General features: G+C 44.7%; 1 protein-coding gene across 2 annotated transcripts in view; it reads right to left on the minus strand.

Annotated features, from left to right (window-relative positions):
- Positions 1–11,852, minus strand: part of LMCD1 (LIM and cysteine rich domains 1) — a 58,215-nt gene extending 46,363 nt beyond the window's left edge. Inside the window, exon 1 of one of the 2 annotated variants that reach the window (XM_026016925.2) lies at positions 11,668–11,852. In XM_026016925.2, the coding sequence (XP_025872710.1) occupies positions 11,668–11,709 (42 nt within the window). In that variant the 5' untranslated portion in view covers positions 11,710–11,852. The remainder of the gene's footprint in view (positions 1–11,667) is intronic. The other variant, XM_072720353.1, reaches the window with a different exon arrangement.
- Positions 11,853–12,439: the final 587 nt, after the last annotated feature.

Below are 12,439 nucleotides of genomic sequence, written 5' to 3' on the forward strand. Positions count from 1 at the left end.
TCACTGCATCCTTGAACTGAGGAGCTAGGGAAATAGAAGCAATGGAAAGAAGTTGGAGAGAGAGAGAGAGATTTTAGCTCACAATAACAAAGAACTAATATTTAGAGGAGTTAAAAAAATAGATCTCTTTGGGAGCTGCGAGTGCTGGTCAGTAGCATTCTCAGAGGATCTGGCTGTCCTGTCTAGTTCATCTCATGTTTATGGATGGGATAGCTGAACAAAATAGAGTTTGAAAAGCCTTTTTGAACCTGAAATACTATGATACCTCAAACTCTTATCCCAGCTCTTGTCACAAGGTCAAGACAGATCTGTTTCCTTCTTTGTTAAATAAGGAGGTGGATCCAGGGAACTAAAGCCCTTCCTACCTCTTAAAAATTATTTGTAGTTGCTGAAATATATAGTGCAAGCATTATTCAAATACGTATATGATGATTTCTCTTGTGGTGGCCCCAACCCTGGCCTGGATCCAAGAAAAGTAGAGGCAGGTGACGACAGTCATTCTAGTTACTGTGAATCTTATTACAGGGTGTCTCTCCCCATGAGCTGTTTAGGCATGTTGGCTGTGTAGGAGGACAGACTCAAGGAAACACAGCTTTTCCATCAAAATTTGCCTCTTCTCAGGTCCTTGCAAACACAGGCATGATTCTTACAACTTTATTTTCCAGATAACTGACAGGGAATTATCTGGGATTTTTTTCTTTTTCTTTTCTTTTCTTTTTTTTTTTTAATACACCATCTACAACTGAACAATCAAAAACAATCTTCCCAGTGGCATTTTGACACCCAAACCATGTGTTTTTCATTTTGAAGCCTCACCTGCTTTAACACATGGCAACAAGGAACTCACACTGTCTGACCAAGTGAGAAATCTGAAGCGCTGTTCAAAAGGAATTGTTTCGATGTAAGATTCTGTATCTTGTTAAACAAGTTCCATATTTCAAAAGTTGATTTTTTTTCTCTTATTTCATTAAAGATTCCTACCCGAGATTTCTTTTGCTCTTAATATCATTTATGGCTTCAGAGTTTGAAGGTGAATAAAACTTGGGGGCACATAAATACATACCCTGTCTTGTTCTGGATTGTTTTCATGTTCTGCTCACACATGCGGTGTGCTGAATTTCACAGGGTGTGTGTGTGTGTGTGTGTTCCTTTCTTACCATTTATATTGCGTATTCTCAGTTATCTGAGTCTAAATCTTCCTGCAAAAATTCAAACTCAATGGGGGTGAGTTTGTTGGATTTCCTTTGCTGGAACTGGAAGAGTCTCAAGACACTGCCATGAAGCTTTGTGTGCCAGTTTTGCAGGGCCTGCTATCCTCATCACTCTAAAGTGTTTTGGTTGAAAAGCAAGAGGAGCCAGTCCTCAGATGAGAAAATAAAAGATACATATGTGGGGATAGATGTATACATGGAAATGTATTTCTCCACAGTCTAAGATGGATGATATTCCCTAAGTTAGAAGTCAGGTAGGATGGAGAATATACGTGCCAGACTTGGAAAGCATAAAACTGGACCATGACCTGATCCAAACAGCTCATTTATCCTTGTCTCTCAACACTCAGCTCAGATGTCGCCTCCTGGGCAAGCCTCCTCTGACCTCCCAGGTAGGGTTAAGTACTGCCTCTTCTAACCTCCTTCAGTTCTATACTGGTACCTCTGATCAAGGTCTTTAGGAACTGTTCATTTTCTGATGGCCACACTGGCTGTTCTTTCTCTGAAACCATCAGCTTCTGAGACTCTTTTCCTTTTCCTTTTTCCACTTATCAGCTTAGTCCCTTAGTCCCTGGCATATAAAAATTGCACATAATAAATGTTTGCATGAGCTAAATTCTTGTGTGTGCCAAATTCGAGGTGAAGAATTTTCGTCTCAGTAATGTTTTTATTCTCTTTACCATTTCGTTCTCCTTAGCTCTATTCATAGTGATGGTAACTCATGTTTAGAACACGATATTAGGGCAGCCCGGGTGGCTCAGCGGTTTAGCGCCACCTTCGGCCCAGGGCCTGATCCTGGGGACCTGGGATCAAGTCCCACGTCGGGCTCCCTGCATGGAGCCTGCTTCTCCCTCTGCCCATGTCTCTGCCTCTTTCTCTCTCTCATGAATAAATAAATAAAATCTTAAAAAAATAAAATACAACATTATTTGTCAAGTACTGTGCTAAGAATTTAACAGGTTATTGTTGAGGACAATAACTTTTAGGCCTATTTTACTGATGAAGAAACTGAGGCTGAGAGGTAATGTGACTTGCCCAAGATAACAGGAAATGAGTAGCCAAATTGGGATTTAAACCCAGATTGCTCCAAGAGCCTCAGATCTCAACCCACTACAGCTGTATGTGTATATGTGTGTTTATATATGTACATATTTGTGTATATGTGTATAGAGTACTGCTGAGGCTTTATTTTGACAGACGTCTTTATATATTTGGGCTCTTTTTCTTGTCTGACATGAAAGCCTCCCTTCTCAGAACAGTGTTTTAAATACATAAAATAGGTAGGATTACAGAGGAAACCACTATTATTGAAATAGTACCACTATGTAAAAACAGATCTATAATTTAGTGACATACATGCCTTTATTAAGTTAATTAACAGAACTTAGCAGTGCATTTACTGTGATTTCAGAATATGGACAAGTATAAATGGTACATTTGACATCTATCTCAGCGGGAATAGGACAAGAAAGTATCAGAATTCCATTGGTATCAAGGGCAGAGGGCTCATACTCAGCTATCTTTTTCTAATGTAAATGTCTTGTACAATAGCTTTATTTAGTTAAAAAAGAAAACAAGTCAAGGGGTTGCTAAGTTGTCAGGGCTTTGCCTTCATTCACAATTGAAAGAAATGCTGAATCCATTAGAGGCTGGGTGTGTGACGGTGTAATTTTTCTTCATTTACAGTCCTTGATACCTTCAATTCTATCCACAGATTCCTAGTTAAAAACTTCTCTTCTATCTGCTAAGAATATGTAAAAAATTCCCTCGACTTCCTCTGAGCTAAGCCCCCAAATGCTGATTCCCGCCCCCCCCCCCCGCCCCCCCCAGTTCAGACCAGATCCACTCAGCAAGGAGACTGGCTGGTCACAGTGCCAGGGCGGGGTGGGGAGCAAAGGAATGCCTTGGCAGGTGGGTGGCTCTCCTCCAGGATGAGGGCAGGGCTGGGATCCACTTTCCCTCCACTTTTTGCAGCCAGTGGATCAGCCAGGCCAGTCACCTTGGTAGTCAGCCTCATGAATCAGTACCTGGACATGCCACTTAGTCATACAGCCCAAATAGATGCTATCTTCTTGAGGGCAGGTTATAGGGGTGTTAGCCATCCAAGAACCCTTTCCCTGTGTCCCTGTCCTTTGGTGCCCCTGCCATCAACACCACTAAGGACAGAGCCTGGGGCGTTAGGCTGCCTCTGAGGACACAGGCTGAGCACAGTTTGTCTACCACCATATCTGCAAGGCAGCTGAAGGGGCTGCTGGTTACCATAGTACCTGAGAGCTGCCAATAGTCCCTCCAGCCTCAGACTCTTTGTCACTAAATATCCTGTTTAAAGTGCAGTAACTAGGGGGCTCCTGGGTGGTCAGTTGGTTAAGCGTCTGCCTTTGGCTCAGATCATGATCCCAGGGTCCTGGGATGAAGCCCCACATCTAGCCCCACATCAGGGCTCCCTGCTCAGCAGAAAGTCTGCTTCTCCTTCTCCCTCCACCCTTTCTCTCGCTCATGTGCTCTTTCTCTCAAAAAAATAAATCTTTAAAAAAATGTAAAAACTGGGAGAACAGTGTGAACTCATTCCTCTGTTACACTGTACAAATTACTGGGGTTGGGTATGGCTCAGATGTGTGCATCCTGGGGAATATGAGGTGGGTAGCAAAGGAGAATTAGTAGGTATGTAGATGTGAGGGTGCATGCACATGTGCTGCAGGTGGTCAAGGAATACACAGACTCATAGAACAGAACACTGACATTATTTGGCCTTTATCCTACTTTTATGAGAAATTAATTTCACCTGACTCAAGTTTACAAGGCAGGGACCAAAACTTTCTTATTCATGTCTTGTATTCAGCACTCAGCACAATGCTTGGCACATGATATATGCTAAATAAATATTTGCTAAATGAAGAAATGAGTGACCATTATCCTGATTAATAAGCAGGATGTCTGAGGCTTGGTGAGGGTAAGCCTGTCCACGATCAAACGGTTGGGGCCAAGGACTGGTCTCAGGCAGAGGGAGGGTTGCTTTTTAGAAGTGTGGCAACCAGCCACCCAAAGCAAATTGTTGCTATTGTCACAATTTTGCATATGATGCAGCCTGAGTATATTTATGGCTAAGTCTAAGTTTAGCTACAAAGAGAAGGTCCTGCAATCTGATATCTTAGAAGCCACATGTGATGTGACGTAGGTAAGTTGAACTTGGTTTCCCACACCCCAGCGCTTAACTACCTATGGGATTTCTGTGCTGTACTGAGGAGAGGGGATGCCAGTAAGAGCAAGAGGAAATATTTTCTGAGCACTTACTAGGCATCCAGGCACATTACAGGCTTTATCTCACTAACTATTGTTTAGATGTAGAACTATTGTTAACTCTCTTTCTCAAACGGGGAACCAGAGGTCCAGAGAGGAAAAGCAACTTGGCAGAGGCTGCAGATCTAGCAAATGGCAGAACCATGAGTCACATTTAGATCTCCATGCTTGCAAAGGCTATGTGTTTAACCACTTCTCAATTAGCCTCTAAATCTGGTGGCCAAAGTAAAGTTCATCGCCAAAACTTTAACTTGACCTTCTGAAGTTTGAAGGTATGAAGTTGACTGAAATTAGAGTACTCTGGGCATGGAAGCAACAGAATACAGAACATATCCTTTTCTCCTGCATTCATAAAAGATGCTGTGAATCAGTGTATCTTTCAGTTATGTCTCATATAAATTTTGGATATGGCATTTCTCCCCATATCCCAACAGTAACACAAAGGGACTGACCAAGCAGATCCCTAGATTCTGCTCAGTTCTTTTAAATAACGAGTCATTTGCATTTTTCTCCAAAGATTAATTTTATAAAGAATCTAATCTTTTAAAACGCAAGGAGAAAAAAAAAATCCATAAACAGATCATGTGGATTTGAAACAGCCGCCATGGGCTGGACCCCAATACTCCTTTGTCCTTCCAAAGAGTGACTTGCCAAATGGAGCCTTTCCTTTTTTCCCCCTCAGCAATCTTATTTCCTTTTAAAGCGTGTCCTGGTGGGGGCTTGGCTGTGTTTTGCTTGGTCCTGATTCACGTGTTATTGGGTAGGCCATGAGTCAGGCTGACCAGGCATGTAGAGATACATTCCAAAGGCCAAGCTTATCCCCAGGCTAGAATTTCCTGGAAGCTCTCAGACTAGGATCTCTAGGATTTTTTTATTTTTATTTTTATTTTTTTGGTCAAGGGTCACTGCTTCTTCAGTAATTTTAGGATACTGTTGTATGCTTCCTTAGATTGTCTCTCTACCAGCCTCCTTCCTTGAGTTCTATTAGACTTCTAAGAAAGCCAGAACTAGGAGAAATCTAGAAAGCCCTTGTTCTGTATCTGGAAATGGCTTGGACTTATTGTGAGTGACAGCATATACCTAGTAGTGACCGAGAGATACCAGAGAGGTACAAACGCCTGGTAACATTTGGCAAATGCTGGGCAATTCCCGAATCAGACTATTAATGTGTAGATAGCTCACAGTGATAATCATAGCTTCTCTCTACCAGACTGCTACTTCTGAGAAAAGCCTTCTTATTTTTCCTTAGAGTGGAAAGAGCTTAAGTTTTGGGATCGGAGTGAAGACCTGATTTAACCTGCCATCATATGATCACTTAACTTAGTCTTCATTTACTCATGTGTAGAAAGGATATTCATATTTTTGTATGGTAGTCCTTAAGGCCAAATGGGATATGAGAAAGGCCAAGCACTGTGCACGTACTCAAGAGAGTCCTTCCTTCCTTTCTTTGGTCTTTCCTTGAATTTGTCTATGCTAGCAGAGAACAGACGACTCTTCCTGCAAAGCCCTTCAGTGACAAGAGTCCAAACAAATGGTAAAAGGAATAACCAAACAGGTCCCTTCTGAGAAAAAACCTAAAAGGGCTTGCTCCTCATATAAAAGAGCAGACAATGAGTGAAGAGTTGATCTGGGAGTCTGACAAAGATTTGTAATTGTATGATTGTTTCTGTTTTTGTGAAGCTACCACCAAATTTCCACATCAAATATTTAAGCCTAGATACAAAGTTTAAGTTTTGGCTACTGAAAGAGTCTCAGTGCACATATGAGACCCAACTTCTTGTTCAATGCTTTTCTATAAAAGCTTCATAGAAAGCATTTCTAGAGCCTTTGCAGATCCATGCCGTTGATATGTACAAAGCTCCAAGAATGGGTTTAGGACATCTTAAAGATTACATGTGAAGTTAAGGAACTATCATAATCTTGAAGGACTCCTGTAGAAGTTGTTGGTGGCCTTGCACCTGCTAAGGTCATGGCAGCTGCCAGCCAAATCCTCTTCCCGATAAGCAAATGAAAAGGGTATGTGTGTGTGTTGGAGGGGTGGGTACCTCCAAAGGAAGGCACTTAAAGAACAACAGCTGTGTCTCCCTTCTGGTTGTCCTGAAAAGCTGTTCCACAATTCTACTTTCAGTGGAACAGAGTTTTAGGCCTGTTTATCCATAATCATTTGTTATTTGGGAGATAGCCTGCTGTATAGGAAAGGTTAGTGGACTGGAGGGAAAAGGAAGACAGGTTCTCAGTCAAGGTCTGCTACTTCCTAGGAAAAGTGACCTATTCAAAGTCACCTGGTAAAGAAATGCCAACAGTTATTATAATGACTCAACCACTGCCAGAAAACTTTTCTCATAATAAATGTTTAAATGGTGTTGGATGAACACTGGGGAGATATACTCATCATGATAGATTTCCACATTATTATTCACACACTATTTTGAATGTCCAAGCTGGAATGAAAAAATGATTCTCCTTTCCAAGGTCAAATCAAAAACCTCTTCTGGAGCCCTGCTGACTCCAGTGGGTTGAAGGAGGAATTATTCCCTCACGTCTCTGGTCCTTACCCTTTCCTCACCAGGAGTGGCGGACATGGAGGTAGGAAAGTAAGATGCACATGTGAGCCTGTGACACTGTCCCTCCTTCCTGGTCCCCAGCTTTTGCTGGACTCAGCCTATTCTTTTTCTTCCTTGTTACCTTTGGCCAGTTAATATACTGAGAAGATCAAGCTATAGGATCTTCAGAGGAAAATACCAAAGTCCTTTTCCCACTGTCCTGCTTATAGAGTGGTGTGTAAACCCTGGCTAGGAGAAGGTCTTGGAGCCTAGATGGCCGAGAGTAAAGCCTAGAGATGGTCTGTGATTAGGGCTTTCCCTGCCTCCTATCGTCCCAGGAGGTGGATGCACTGGTGAAAGCCACTCATCAGCCCCTAACCCCACATATTCACACATGTCTGCACAACACGACAAGCATCTGTAACTTACAAAGTAATGGCTTCAGCATCTGTTTTCAGAGATCCTTTAAGAACTTGGATAATTTCTTTCTTTCTTTTATGATAAGGCTCTCTCGGGCCAACGTGCTTCTACACCTATGGGCATGTCTCCAATGCATTGGCTATGAAGGCCTCTAAATGACAGCTTAATATATTTTTAAGATTGAGGGAGCCAACGACATTCTCGAGGAGCCGTGTTTATATTGGATCGGCTCTCTCAGGCAATGTGCCAGCAGTTTTGCACGCTGCAGGAACTGGAGGTGAAGGCAGGAAGGGCTGAGGACAGGAAAGTCAAGAGGGAGGGTAGGCAGAGAAGGGTGTGGGGAGACACCCAGCTGAATCTGGCAATGCACTTAGAACCATCATGTAATGCTCCTTTGACACTGAGTTAAGGGGTGAAAAACAGACCTTTTGGAGCCAGGCCACTGGCACACATGCAGTCAACAGTGAACATGCTCTTAGATCTCTTGGTTCTAGTCCTTTCTAAATTCCTGCAAGTGGCTCTTTGGCAGCCAACAGGGCTGTATTGTCGCAGAGCCTAATGGGCTTCAGCACATCTTGGCAATCTCAGATGAGGAGCTTGACCCCTCTGGGCCTCAGTATCCTTGCTTAAAAAGTGACAAGAGCTCCATGCCCCCTCCAGGCCTAAAACTGACTCCAGAGTGAAATGACTGGTAATCTCTGTTCCATGTGAGCAGATTTTGTATCTGTTTGGGTAGAATGAAGATAAGACCAATGTTCAGCTCATCAAGACGGAGCAACTGGCTTTGGTTCAGCTGAATGGAAATTAGTTGCTCTTCAGATAGGATAGTCATAAAGAAAAGTGTGTCCTTCATTCACCAAAAGACTCCTTTCAGAGTTCACACACCCATCATAATATATACCATTGCCATTGCCACCAATAATAATAATAACAGCAACAACAATAACAACTAACTATTTGAGAGCTTCTGGGCTGAGCTCTTTATATGTACTATCTCATTTAATGATCACAGACACCTTGGGAGGTAGATGCTGCTACTGTCTCTCCAATTTTCAGATAAGGAGAGACTCAAAAGTTAACTAGCTAATACACAAGAGCACACAGGTAGTAAGTGGTAGAGTTACTAGGATAGGGTACGAACCTCTATCTGGTTCAAACACTATTTTGATAGTAGTACCAGTACTCTTAAATATGGTTAATAAACACTACAGAAGAACACAACTGCAGTAGTAGTTGATTCCACCAAAAGAAATGGCATGTGGCCTTTCAGGCCCTTTATTACCAAGGAATGTTGACTATTCTCAGGGAACTCTCTGTGCTAGGAAGCCTTTCCCAATAGAAAAACAAATGATGGCTTAAGAGCAGCCATTGGGAGCATTTAACTTAGCACAGATGAGAGGAGGCTGGTAATGTTTTTAAGCTCTGCCACTAACTAGGTATGTGATCTCAGTCTGTCTGGGATTGGTTAGACAATTTCTAAGGCTACTCCAGGTTTTGGATTTTATGTTCTCTTGAAGACCTTTTATAACTTCCAGCTGCTAGGGATTCCCCCTACCACACCTCCCCTTGGGGGTAGGGCAGTAGAGACAGTCTGTATGCCATTTTAAACCATTTCTCATTTTGTAAATAGGCCCCTTGTCGCTCCAAGAGTCTATGAAATTGTTTCAAAATGCCTAAGTGTGATTATGTATCCTGAAGCCAAATGTTATAAAATCGCCCCACTGCTGTAGATTTAAAGAGTAAATATGGAATAAAAGCTTTTTAGAATGCTGTTGGGTATGACACGGTGTTCAATCACTATTATAATGTTAAGCAAGGAGAGCTTCTCCCCCACTCTCATCCTTTGCCTTGACTTTTTGAGTTGAAGACATTGGTTAATCTACATAGTGATGACTGTCCTCCTCACTGCCACAGTCCCAAGAAGTAAAAAAAAAAAAAAAAAAAAAAAAAAATTACACCCTTTCATCTCTACCCACTACATTCTTTCTTTAAGCCTGTAATTGGATCTAAATGGAAAATAAACCTTTTGCAGGCCAAGGAAGTTGGCACTGGAGGGTGACAAGAAGGAGAACATGTTCCACCTCTAATCCCGATAATCACAGTCTCCGATGCAAAGGAAAATAAAAACAAGGCTTCCTCCAAGTGGTGGCTTTGGCTTTCAGTAAGAAGGAGGATTTCCATGTACTGGGTCTTACTTCACACATTATCTATCAATCAGTTTGTAGTAAAACCACCCCCAAATCATCTGACTTTCTAGAGGACAGTGGGGCTTTGCCCCTTTAGCTCCAAACTCTTTTACCTCAGTTTAATTTGGGAAGGCAGTTCAGACACACAAATATCCTCGTGCTATGACAAGTTAAAAAACATTCATGTACAAAATGTACTGTCCGCGAGCACTAAGGTCTTAGCTGGACGGATATTCAGTGGTTCACTGGTAGTTTATTGAGTCCTGCTGTGTACGGTATGCTCTGTTGGAACAGAGATGAACCAGAAAGGTTTGTCTTCAAGGGGTTCAGAAAGATGTGTAGAGAAACAAAAGCAGTGCATGCATGACTTGCCACTAGGTGGAAATTAACAGGTATCATACCAAGGTCTAAAGTGTACGAATTCCATAGAAGGAGAGAGAACTTGATTCTCCAAATAGTCTGGCAAATGTGATGGGACATGGTACATTCCAGAGAGATGCCCTGATTAAGTCTGACTTGGTGTACACATTCAGAAGGGTACACTGGACCCTGTGTGGGAGTCTGGGGAAAGTCAGCTGTGTAACGTGCAGCTATAAATCAGATGCAGGAACTCGTGCCTCAAAGTTACATGGCTTGCACTTTTATTTTGATTCTGACATATGTTTGGGTTTTGTTGTTTTCTTTCTTTATTCCTTTTTGTTTGTTTGTTTGTTTTCCTCTCATTCTACTCCACAGGTAATGGCAGAGGTCTCAGGAGGACTTTGCCCTGCAAGAGTTTAAAAATGACTGCTTTGGGAGATCAATCCAATCCAGCTTACTATCGTTGCTAGTGCTGCTGGAGAAAAGAGCGATCTATCATCCCTAGAACTGGAGACAAGGAAACTGAGGCACAGAAAAGTGACTTGGTCAAGACAGTGCAGCTAAAAGGTGGCAGGGCCAGGGTTTCCGTGCCCAAGGCTTCCCTTAATAATCTCTGTGGTCTTCTGGGCTCTCTGACCCTGGGCTTCAGTTTCTAACCCTGGGCTTCAGTTTCTCCATTGGCTTAGACTGTCTGTGTCTCTGCTCCCTTCCAGCTCACTTGTCCTCTATGCCTCTGGCCTGTGCCCTCTCCCGACTGCATCAAGGTAAGTAGCCGGTGGGTGTTGAAGCCACAGGCCCCTCCTGCAGTAATTCACCCATGACCTTCTGGGCTCCTGGCCAGCCCTTCCTGAAAGGGAAACGTGCAGACCCTGGGGACAGAAATTAGTTCCCTCGTGCTGGAACTGCTGCCATGGCCAACATCACCAACTAAAGAAACTGGTGTGTGTGTGTGTGTGTGTGAGAGAGAGAGAGAGAGAGAGTGTGTGTGTGTGTGTGTGTGTGTGTGAGCGCAAAATACAAAACAGGATGACAGCAAGAGGGGAGATTCCTTGTGAGTAAATATTTACTCTCCACCTCAATCCTGGGAGGGGGAAGGAAGAGGAGAAGGGAGTTTTTTTTTTTTTTTCCCTCTCCCTACAGACAACAGGATTACTATTTTCTTTAATAGTTTTACTTTATGTAAATTGTAACTAGAGAGGGGGACAAACCATGAGCGACTCCTAACTCTGGGAAACAAACAAAGGGTTGGGAAAGGGGAGGTGTGGGGAAGGGGGAAAGGGGCAGCTGGGTGACTGGCACCGAGGAAGGAGGGCACTTGATGGGATGAGCACGGGGTGTTATACTATATGTTGGCAAATCGGACTTCAATAAAAACAAGCGCAAAAAGAAAATTCAAGTAACATTGTCATTAGCATCACGGCAGCACTGAGATCCTTTGCAAATTCTACACGAGGGCTTTTAAGAGTAAGTTTTGGGGTGGGTGCGCCTGTTAGCTCAAGTCTGTATTCCCGAGTGTTCTGTTTTCTCGGGAAGTCTTGGAATTTAGCGCGTTTCCTGCTCCTTCCGTCTAGGTAAGTCGCGGCCGAGCCTGCGGGAGGGACGCGGGGAAAAGCAAGGACGTGGGCAATGCGGACGGACAGCGCAGCTCACCTTCTGAACTCCCGGGTTGAGGTCCTTGGCCACCTTCGCCATCTCCCGCGGGCAGCAGCGGCGAGCGCCCGGCTCCTCGGGCAGGGGCGCGGGCACAGCGCGGGCACAGCGCGGGCACAGCGCGGGCTCGGGCCGAGTTCGCGCCCAGGGGGAGCTCTGCGCGCAGCCCGGCGCCGCGGGGCCCTTTAATTGGAGAGCGGGACTCCCTCGCAAACGGCGCCAGCCAATCGCCGCGGGCGCTCGCGCTCGGCCGGCCAATGGCAGCGCGCGGCTCTCCGCCCCGGGGGCGTGGTCCGGGCCGGGCTGCCGCGGCGGCCCGAGCGCTGCCCTGACGTCAGTGCGGCCCCTGCCCTGCCCTGCCCTGCCCTGCCCGGTGCGGCCCGCGCGGCCGCGGCTCGCCTGCGCCCGTCGAGGGAGCCGCAGGAATCCGCGCCCCCGCCCTTCTCCTTTAAAGGGCATCGGGCAGAGGGTGGGGAGGCCCGCCGGGCTCCCGCCATCCATTCAGGTCAAAAGGGAGAGTGATCAGACCGGGAGGCGGGGGTATTTTTAGTGAGCTGGCTCCAAAAATAAATGCTGAGCCGCGTTCCCCTTCCCACTCTTGCTGCCTTGTGCTGGGGGGCGGGGCGAGGGGGAGGGGAGGCAGGTGCTGTGCAGCCCGCACCGACCAGGTCCTCCGGTCACCAGCCGGGAGGGCAGAGTCCACTGACTTAGGATCTTTTTTTTTTTCAATTAATTAATACTTGTGGATTATTGATCTGCCTCGCATACCTTG

The sequence above is a fragment of the Vulpes vulpes genome, chromosome 9 (genome assembly GCF_048418805.1).
Source record: "Vulpes vulpes isolate BD-2025 chromosome 9, VulVul3, whole genome shotgun sequence".
In the NCBI taxonomy this organism is placed as follows: Eukaryota; Metazoa; Chordata; class Mammalia; order Carnivora; family Canidae; genus Vulpes; species Vulpes vulpes.